The following is a 10,672-nucleotide window of genomic DNA, read 5'->3' as shown; positions in this document are numbered from 1 at the left end:
GAGCTCGGCTTCCTGCAGCAGCGCCAGGTTTGCTCGGGGGCTTCTCCAAAGCTAGCTTGGAGGGATGGACCCCTGGCATCTCCTCCCCCCCGGCCCAGCCAGCCTGCAGCATGCCCTCTGAGCAGGACAGAGCCACAGCCAGCACCTGCACGATTCCAATGAGATTCCTGAGCCAGCTGTGCCTTTGGTGGCACCGAGCAAAGCCAACACCTCTGCTGGGTGTCAAGGCCCAGCACACCACCAGCGATGCTGGGGCCAGCACATCCCACCCAGACCCACGCCGCACTCCCTCGTCCCTTGCTAGGGCTTGTTTTCCTACATGACACGCAGCAACTTCCCACACTTCCCTCATCTCTTCCTGACCAGCCTGGCCTCTGAACTGGCTGCCTCCAGCTGCCTGCAGCCCGCACGGAGACCTGGGGAACCACCATGGGTGAACGAGCTGATGAGTGAAGCTCCACATCCAGGAGAGGCATTGGGAGGCCAGCTTCCCAGGCCTCTCCCGGGGGCTGGGAAGGGCAAGGAGAGCCCAGCCTGGGTGGCTTCTGCAACAAGCCCTAGAAAAACCCTCCTGCTTCCCAGCCTTAGTCTCTATTTTTAAGACTCCAAAAAGGAAGGGGTGCAATGTCAAACTTGCTGGCTGGATAGACAGAACCACCTACTCATTTCCCACAGGGATCATGGACTCCATCGGTACCACAAGGGTCTGGCTATGGGCTCAACCTGCCTGTGGGTGCTGCGTTGACATGAGGATGAGCCAGCAGCCATTTTCCAGGTAGAGAAAGGTGCACGTACACACGGGCTGCTGAGCAAGGAGCTATATCAAATCCTTCACCAACCTGAGGCGCTGAGTCCATCCTGTTACTCCCCAGAGCAAGCCCTGCCTGTTTCTCTGTGGCTGCCCAGGCGGTTACAGCAGCCACGCTTTCCCGAGGATGGCCAGTTTAGGGGACAGTTGTTATTATACCAGGGTCATCAGCAAAGACCAGCAGAACACGTGCCCTGGTACCTGCAGCGTCAGCTGTGAATTTCAAGCATGCTAAAACTGTTGATGACTCAGGCAATGTGTGTGTGTGCCTCCCACAGAGCTGAGCTTTCCAGCTATTAGTGTACCTGCTTTTGATCACGGGCTGTTTGTTTGGGTTTTTTGTCTTCTTTCACTGGAAGCTCAAGTTTTAAATGTGCATTCAGCACTCGGTTCCATTCCTTTCACTTACTAAGTGATCTACTTTCTTACTTTCTCCCCTGTAGCGCACTGGTTTGGGGTGCCTCAGCCCTTCAGCAGATTCACTCCTACCTCCTTACAGCTGTGCCTCCACATCTGTGGCTGTGAAAGCTTCAGGCCTGAGTCGTCCCCTCTGTTTTTGTCTCAAGCCTTTGAGCATGGACTTTCCAAAGAGCAATCATGTCACACTGAAGATACCTTTGGTGCATCTTTCTCCTTAGACTGTGCTCCATGTTCCACCCACTCCTACGCACCATGCCATCCTTAACTCAGTCACTCATGCTCAGTGAGCGGCTCAGGCATGCAGCAAAGACCCTAACCTGCTTCCTCCCATGTCACCTATCCCATCTCTGCAGTCCGTGCTGTGCTGACAGCCTGCCCTGCTCCTGCTGGGCTGCGGCTCCACCGGCTCTCGCCTGCTGGCTCCTTCCCTCCGCCTGCCTGAGCACGAGCAGCTCGCTTGGCTTACCCGGGCGCTGCAGATGAGTCCAATTACTAGAGTTCAGCAAACTCTGATTCCCTTCCCTGGCATTTCATCCAGCCCACTTATCCGCCGAGGGTTCCTAATCCAAACAGCCTCCCAGCACAGGATGTTCCAGTGCTCCCAGGCTCTACCCAGCCTGTCCAGCCTTCTCCTCCCTCACATGAGCACTTGGGGGATGACAGCCAGCCCCCGGGAATGCAGAATTCACTGGGTGAAGGGGACGCAGTGTTTCCAGCAGCCATCCCTGATGGTACAGAGCAGGACGCCGTCCTGGGCTGGCTGTCAGCTGTCCAAGATGAGCCAGATTTCAGCTCCTCTGCAGGCCCAGAGAACGTGCTGCCTCGCTCGGCCGGCCAGCTCATCCCCTGCTCAGCTCTCTGGCGCACAGCACCAGCACCGTCTGCAGTCACGTCAGCCTCCTCGCTGCCTCATGCACCAGCTGGGAAGCCACAGCAGCTAACTCTGCCCCAGGGGACCTGGAAGCACCTGGGAGGTAAAGGGAAGGAGGGTGTTCTGTGCAGCAGGCAGCTGCCTGTGGCCGCAGCAGGAGAGAGGGTCCCAGCAGCCGTAGCCCACCAGGTGAGTCTCCTTCCAGCTGTCCAGGGATGCACACACATACCCCTCACATTGCCTCGGCCACAGTAGCCAGCACAGCCTGCAAGGCAGTGGGATTTTAGCTGAGTACACCAGGACACCACCATGTGCCCCAGAGCTGCCTTCCCCACTTGCCCCACGCTCCCTGCCCTTCCCTCACTGCTACTCTCACTGCTCCCTCCTTTTCCGACCTCCTGGGCACTCCTTGCCTAACGCACTGGGGCCTGGTGACAGCTGCTGGCTAATGACAACCAGATGTCTTGTAGCCATGGTGCCTCTGAGCAGCCGGAGCCCGGGGTTTGTCTCAGCTCTCCAGAGAGCTGCAGGTTCTGGCTCAGCTCAGCTACACGGGGCTAACAGCTCCCAAAATCCCCATTCAGAGGCTTTCATTCATGAAATACGAGGCAGCAGACCAGGCACAGGACTCTGCCCCCAGGGGACATGGGACTGCTGGCCGTCTTTGGGCAGCTGCAGAAGCAGTGCCCAGCGGAAAGTGCTGTAGGGAACAAGGCAGGAACGGCGCAAGCAGGGAAAACCTCTGCAGCCTGGCAAGAGGCTGAGAAGAAACTGCCCTGCAATGGTTATTGAGACTAGAGCAGGGAATGTAAACAGTCCGGCATCCACAAGGAGGTCATAACCTCAGAGTCCATTTTTCCTTCCTCTTCTCCTCCTGCCTAATCTCCAAGAGCTGCTCTGTTTACTAGCAAGATAAGTAAACAAACAAAGGAAAGCTTCCAAGCAATTTTTTTTTTTTTTTTTTGGCCAATTCACTGCATGCCCCAGTCCCAGGGTGCACATGTGGGAGCGGTTTCTGCACGCCACGGCAGCTGGCACACAGCAACACGCAGGGACGGTCAGAGGCAGACAGCCCTCCCCCAACCTGCCTGCAGCGTAGCTTCATGGAGGGGCAAAAGGGACAACTGTGTTAACCTGCACAAATGCAGAGCTGGGCGGGCCTTGCTCAAGGAAGACCCCTAAAACTGGGGAGACGGAGAGAGAAGGCAACAGGGAACAATGATGTGCCTGGTCAGCACAGTAGGGCGCAGCACAGCCGAGCCAACAACAGGGCAAACCCTGTTACCCTCTGCCAACTCTCTCCAGGGGCAAAGGACGAGACAAGCTCATTAAGGAGGGAAACTCCAACTTCCAGCCAGGGCAGCAGCACCCCCAAGCACATCCAAGCAAACCCAGACACATGGCCTTTCGCCAGGCATTCGAGGGATGCGGTGAGCTTCCTTCCCCAGGCTGGCTGGCACTCTGGCTTCAGGCACACGGGGGCACTTGGGGAGGCAGCAGCAGGAGAGAGGTGTGGAAGGACTCTTGGCCCAGCCCAGGCAGTGGGTGACAAATCACCTGCGATACATCCTCACAACCCTGCGCACCAGCTGTTGGTATCTTGCTGGGGACCCAACAGTCCCTGGACGGCAGCTGGCTGTAGGGAACCAGACAAGCACAAAAATGATGTGATGAGCACCTCAGGCCCTACAGGCCACTGCAGGAAGCACCCGCCAAAAGCTGCCAGCATAAACCAGTTCGCTATGATTTCCTAATCTAAAACAACAGGACACAGCACAGAGCCACAGAGTAAAGTAACACCGCAAGTTACACCACGGCTCCTGCCTGGCCCCTGGACACAGAGCTCCAGGAACCAGACACAAAGGAGCTACATTCCTGCCTTATCCAGGGCCGGTTCTGGCTCTGTCAGCAAGAACAATCGCACTGCCAGGAACTGCGCCTTTCCCACCCCATTTGCTTTGGCTCCTTGCGCCTGGAACACCGCACAGTCCAAAGTAAATCCCTGCACACGGGCTCTCCCTGCGGCTCGGCGCAGACCCGGCTCCCTCCCGCAGGCCCCTCCCGGCGCCGCCCGCTCCGCTCCCCTCCAGAGAGGCGGCAGCCCGGCCAGCACACACCCCCCGAGCGGTGCCTCAGGGGCGCCTCCCCGAGGGGCTGCCCGCGCCTCCCGCTCGCCCGGCTCCAACGCCCCGGTGCCCCGGCAGGAGCCCCGGCCACCGCCGCCCCGCCGGGTCCTCCGGCCCGGTCCGCCGCCGTCCCACAAGCCCCCGCGCGGCGAGCGGGGTTGGGGGTCACCGCCTGTCTCCCGGCTTAGCAGAGTCGCCCCCCCGCACCCGCCGTGAGCCGCAGCCCACCCGCCGGTCGCACTTCTCATTGGCTGCGCTGCCGCCGGGGGGTGGGAACACTATGGCAGCCTTCGCCAATGGGAAGGCGGGACGGCGGAAGTGGGAGCGGCGCGTGCCCCCGCGGAGCCCCGCCGGCGCGGAGCGCAGCCGCCGCCATGCCGGGCGCCGCTGAGCGCGGCTCCGAGCTGTCCGAGCAGATCGAGGCCTTCGTGGCGCGGCTGCGGGGCGGCGGGGAGCGGCCGCGCTCCGAGGACACGGCGCGGCAGACGCTGTCGCTGCTGCGGAAGATCGTCGGGCACGGGCGATGGAGCCGGGCCGGTGAGGGCCGGGCGGCGGGCGGACGCAGCGCTTCTCCCGGGAGCCGGGCGGCGGGGGGAGCTGCGGGAGGGCGGTGGCGCCTGGAGGCCGTCCGGCCGTGCTGCTGCCGGGCCCGGCGCTCCGGCGGCGGCGGGAGCAGCAGGGCCGTGGCGGCTGGAGCCTCGCAGCAGCTGCCGGTGGGTCTGGGCTCCCGGTACGCGTCGTGCCGCCCCCCAGTCCTTTAAAGTGTGCTGCGCTCACCGGCGGGAGCGGCTGCACAATGTCCTCCGCGGTGCGTGAGGCCGCCGGCCCCGCAGCAGCTGGTTTCCTCCGTCACTGAAACGGCCTTCCTTAAGTTTCGAGTCTGCCTTGCATCCAAATCCTTATAGAACCAGCTGCTGTGCGATGGCTTCCTGCTCACACCTCTGTACTTCTCCCCAGTGCTGCGTCACTGGTGCCGGCGCCTCTGGCCCCGGGCTGCTGCGGGGTGGATGCGCGGGGCGATGCTCGCCGGGGCTCGCTCTGGGCAGCTGTGACAGAGGCCGTCCCCGCTTTCAGGGGAGCTCATGGACCTGATCCGGACAGAGGGCCAGAGGATGACGGCAGCGCAGCCGTCTGAGACAACCGTGGGCAACATGGTGCGGCGAGTGCTGAAGATCATTCGGGAGGAGTATGGCAGGTGACGCTCCCCTCTCTTGCTGTCTCTACCCCTTCTAGGAGCCCAGAACAGCCCACCCATGCAGTGTGTTCTGCTGCTTCTGTGAGACACGTTTTGTTTCCATCACCCCCTTTTTCTGCCTCTCCTACAGAAGGATTCAGCGAGTTTAACATCAAGGGAAGCCTGTTGTTTTCAGCGTAGCTGATGACATTTCCTCTAGTGAAATTCCCCTTGGTGTATGTGACGTGGGTGCGTGACAACAGTCTATGCCCTGACCTCAGGCTGTTCTGTCCTGTATTCCCAGGAGGGTCCCTCTTGCTGGAGCAGTAGCCTTGAGCCCACTCCTCATCTGTGGACTGCAGCATTTGCACACAACTTAGGAAGGTGCTTCCTGGCAGAGCTCCGGGTGTCTTTCTGCCAGAGACAGCTAGGGAAGCTCTGTGGCATGCCGTGTCTCCTGCGTGTGGTTTTCCTTCCTCTCTGTTTAGTGTGCTGCGCTGTGGGGACACTACTCAGCCTGGCCGTGCCCCTGCGCTCTCTCCCGAGGCTGAAGAGCTGCTTCTCTCTGCAGGCTTCACGGGCGCAGTGAGGAGAGCGACCAGCAAGAATCCCTGCACAAACTCCTGACTTCTGGAGGACTGAGCGAGGATTTCAGCACCCATTATCCTCCCCTCAGAGCTAATGTTATTGAAGCTATTAATGAGCTGCTGATAGAACTAGGTACAGATGGGTCTGAACTGCCCCATGAGTGGGGCTACTTGTGGGATGAGACTGATGCTTCCCCTTCCTCTTAGGCAGAAAGAAAACAGGAATGATGTGGGAGGGTTAATCTGAAGGAATCAAAGTTCTGCTCCTCCCAGGACTTAGTTCAGGTCCTCTTAGGCTTACAGGGAGATGAGTGGAACACGGTGGAGGGAACAGTATGGGGGCTATTGGCCTGTCCTCTTGGTCTTCTAGGAAGTTAAGAGTTGAGCCCTCTGAAGAAGAGTATCAAAAGTATGCCAAGATTGGACCTAATCCCTGTGCATGTATGACCTGACTCTTGTCACAAAGTACTGTTGTATGTTTTTCTGCAATCTTGTGACAGATCAGATATCCGACTCTTCTTCTGAGGCCCACGTTGCCCTGCCTCTCCTTTCCACCTGGTTCTAGTGCTGTTGAACTGTAAAACCTTTGAATTTCTGTCACTAGTTGTGCAGGCGTGGTGGTTATCTGGAGTAGTGCTGACACAATCCACTCTCCTCATGACAGAGTTTTCAATACAGCTATTTCTATGAGCAGCTAGGGGACACAGGGCATTCAGCTTCTTGGTCCCTCTCCACTGGTAAAAAGAATGGGGAGAAAAGCTGCTCCTGCTCTGTCAGTGCTCATAGCATCGCTTTAGTTAAAACGATCTTGTTGGAGGGCAGCCCTAGCAGCACAGGTGTTGCTTTTACACCCAAAGCTTCCTTCTGTTACAGAGGGCACCACGGATAACATCGCTATGCAGGCGCTGGAGCACATCCACTCCAACGAGGTGATCATGACCATTGGCTACTCGCGCACTGTGGAGGCCTTCCTGAAGGAAGCTGCCCGCAAGCGCAAGTTCCAGGTCATCGTGGCAGAGTGTGCACCGTTCTGCCAGGTAAGGCCCAGCCTGGGCTGTCTTCTCCAGGTACCATGTTGTCCCGTGCATTCTTGCTGAACTCTTTTCTCTGGGGGCAAGCTGAACGTTACAGAAGCTCCTCTGCAGTGAAGAGACTGAAGACAGCTCATTGTCCTATCCTGTGTCCTTCAGTCAGAGGGCTGTATTTGTGCCCCGTTGCTTGGTGTTTTTGTGGTTCACACAAGAATTCAGTGCTAATATCCCTTAGCAGCTGTACTGCAGGAGCTATGTCCCAGGGGACCAATTGGTTTGTCCCTCTTTTTAGGGTCATGAAATGGCTGTTCGACTGTCTAAAGAGAACATTGAAACTACTGTCATGAGTGATGCAGCTATTTTTGCTGTCATGTCCCGAGTCAACAAGGTAAGGAGGGCTCCACTGGAGGAGGGAGTTCATGTCAGGTTTGGAGGTTTAGGCCTTCCAAACCAGCTGCAGGTCCCAGCAGTGATGGATGCGTTTCTTTACTGAAGACTCACAATTGTAACGGTCCCTATTTACAGCTGGGGTGGAGATTCAGTGTGGAACCTCAAGTCAGTACAATGACTAACTGCCTGGTTTTTCTGCCTTAGTGGCTAACAGGCAGAACAGGTACAAAAAACCAAGACAGCAAAGCCTCAAAGGCTTAAATTCACGTTTTTTTAAAGAAGATGGAACAAAACTCAGCATTTCCAAAGGGGAGAAACTTTCTTTGTGTGGAACACGAGTTGCCTACTTTGCAGGCTTGTAGAACGACAGAGAGCACAGCCCTGTTTCTGCTTGGTGCTCCCTGCAGTAAAATGTACGTGTGTCCTCTGAAGTTCTCTGTGCTGGCCTCACCACGCTGGAGTCATGCTCTTGTTAGTGAGGAACGTCTGTGTGCCAAGCCAGTGCCATATAAAACACACGAGGCATCCAGCTGCCCTATGACTCCAGCTTTTGGCTGGTTGGCTCTTCTGACAAACTCGTCCAGCTTGTATGGCAGGGTCAGAGCCAGGAAGCGCTCCTTCCCCAGTTTGCTATGGAACATGCTGTCTAATGCTGATCTGCCTTTCAAGGTCATCATTGGTACAAAGACAATCCTGGCCAATGGCGCCCTGATCGCTGTGAGCGGGACTCACACCCTGGCACTGGCGGCTAAACACCACTCCACTCCGCTCATCGTGTGTGCCCCCATGTTCAAGCTTTCACCACAGGTAAGTGCAGCAGCTCTTTGGGACTGCACCTGCACTGTGTAAACATGGGGCATGATTTTGTGCTTATGGAAGCTGTGGGTGGAGAGTACTGCCTGTCCCAAGGTGAGGCGGGTAAATGAGCCACCTCCCCCTCCAGCACTGTTGCTTCAGGTAGGAGATCCTCACCCGGGTCTGGCATACCTGCAGATCTCCTTGAAGCACTCTCCTATGCCACCTGCGCTGAGTACGCAGTGCATTGGGTATAAGGATGTAAACTACCTACCAGAGACTGACATCACCGTACTTATTTTTTTCAATTTATATCTTTAGTGTTCAGAGACTCTCTGTACTGACAGAGGAGGTAGGTGGAGATGCTACAAACTTTCTTACACTCAGTACATTTTCGGTATTGTCAGATGAAGTTGCAGACTGAGGAAGTCACTTCTCTGCTCCAGTTCCCTAGGCTTTGCACAAGGGCAGCCAGATCATAGAACGCTCTAAACACTGAGGAAAAAACTTGCACCTGTAGATGTTACAGAAGTTCTAGGCACAAGCACTATTTTAAATAGATGTAGTGTCACCTGGCAAGTCTTCCTCTGCTTTAGTTCCTTCCAGCACCCAGGATCTGTTTTCACTAAGATAATGAGGCAGTCTCTTTTTTCATAACCTTCCTGTACTCTTTCTCATTCAGTTCCCTAATGAAGAAGATTCATTCCACAAGTTTGTGTCACCACAGGAAGTGCTGCCATTCACAGAAGGTATCAGTTCTTCTTTATACAGACTTGTCAAGCTGGTTCAGGCTATAATTTTAAAATATTTTTAAATAGCCCACATAAAATTTAAACATAAGACTGTCCAGTAACCAGACAGAAAATCCTTTTCTATTGTCTTAAGCAGAAAAAGGTGCCAGGAACCATCCTGTGTTATACGTAACTTTTTATTACAGAAAGTACAGAAAAAGGATTTCCTTTGAAGACTATGCACTTCTGCTTCTGCTCTGAAATAGTCAGTGTTTTATTATAGGATTGTGATAATGGTTCCAGGCAGGTGGCAGTTTCCTCTGGGACAGAGCAGATGCACAGCGCCAAGGGCAGCTTCCTTTCCCTCCTACAAGTCACATTAACTTATTGAAACTTCATTATGTGATCCATTTGCTGAAACCCAATCTCTCTGCAATGGGCTTCCCACTCAAGCACCATCTTTAGAAAGGCATCAGCCCACGTAGTAAAGTCTCTTTCAAGGCCCTGTTCCTATGTGATGAACTTTTGAAATTAAGAGATGAAGTTCAGTGCAGATTTTTGGTTTTGGCCTTCTGAGTTTTGGTTGAGATAATAACCTTGGCAGCATCAGGATTCTTGCATTCTAATTACATATTTGCAAGTTTTACGACAACTAGTTAATCTCCACCAGAGGAAATTTAGGGTTACTATTGGTAAAAACTACCAAAAGAGAGTTCTGCCACTCATCCAGGATTGCTGTGTATCTGTAATTCAATGACATCAGTGAGGAAGCTGGATGTCCCAATAAAGGATTCAGGATGTCCCAATACCGACTTTAGGGTGGTATGTGTGTAGACAGTTTCTTTAAGGGGCTCAGGAAGATGTGCAGAAGGCTAAATTTACTTATTTGAGTTGCTTTGTCTAATATTGCTGCTGTTCACTTTACAGGGGAGATCCTGGCCAAGATCAATGTCCACTGCCCAGTGTTTGACTACGTCCCCCCAGAGCTCATTACTCTCTTCATTTCTAACATTGGGGGTAATGCGCCTTCCTACATCTATCGCCTCATGAGTGAGCTCTACCATCCAGATGACTACGAGCTCTAATGCCATGAAGCACATCACTCTCCAGACTTTTCTATCTTTCTCTATAGAAAGATGAAACAGCTAATTAAAGTGTACGTTGCAAAGATGGGTTGCTGTGGGGAACTGGCTCAGCACAATGTCTTTCCTACCCAAAAGCAACTGAAGGCAGAGCTCTTGTATGGGTATTGATCACTGTGCTGTGTTACATGGAGCTGCTCACCCACTTCAATTTTGAAACAGCAAGGCGTGTGTGTAACATTCTGGAAGAGCTAAGGTGTTACTTCAAAGTGTGCTGCAATAAAGGCTGTTTACAGTGATCTCACTGTTAAGCACATTTTCCATACAGAGTTTATTTCATTCTTTAACTAGCAGAAGTTTAATGAGTGTAGGGAGTTGCCTGTACCTATGATGCAGTAGCAGGCTTTAAGGTGTGCTTTCCTATATGAACATGAGAGAGAGCCATTTGCAACTGTCTTCAAAATGGATTTTTTTGGTACAGTGTTCTGACAATTTTTGGCAAGTTACTGAAATACAAACAAGCTTTCTGTACAGTGCTGGAATGGAAATTCCATTCTGGATGAAAGGCAGACCTTCAGAAGTCCCATCAGCTAGCTTGTCCACCTCCCTGTCAGAAGGCAGAGCTCAAGCTCTTGCTTCACTTATTGCAGTTGGAGG

General features: G+C 54.3%; 1 protein-coding gene across 1 annotated transcript; it reads left to right on the top strand.

Annotated features, from left to right (window-relative positions):
• The first annotated feature begins 4,543 nt into the window (after nucleotides 1–4,543).
• Nucleotides 4,544–10,338, top strand: EIF2B2 (eukaryotic translation initiation factor 2B subunit beta). The gene is made up of 8 exons (XM_065635429.1): nucleotides 4,544–4,762; nucleotides 5,300–5,420; nucleotides 5,971–6,119; nucleotides 6,860–7,023; nucleotides 7,310–7,405; nucleotides 8,077–8,214; nucleotides 8,885–8,951; nucleotides 9,861–10,338. The coding sequence occupies exons 1-8, from the start codon at nucleotides 4,600–4,602 to the stop codon at nucleotides 10,016–10,018; spliced, it is 1,056 nt and encodes a 351-aa protein (XP_065491501.1). The 5' UTR covers nucleotides 4,544–4,599; the 3' UTR covers nucleotides 10,019–10,338.
• The last annotated feature ends 334 nt before the right edge of the window (nucleotides 10,339–10,672 follow it).

The sequence above is a fragment of the Caloenas nicobarica genome, chromosome 5 (assembly GCF_036013445.1).
Source record: "Caloenas nicobarica isolate bCalNic1 chromosome 5, bCalNic1.hap1, whole genome shotgun sequence".
NCBI lineage: Eukaryota > Metazoa > Chordata > Aves > Columbiformes > Columbidae > Caloenas > Caloenas nicobarica.
This window is presented reverse-complemented; position numbering and strand designations above follow the sequence as displayed.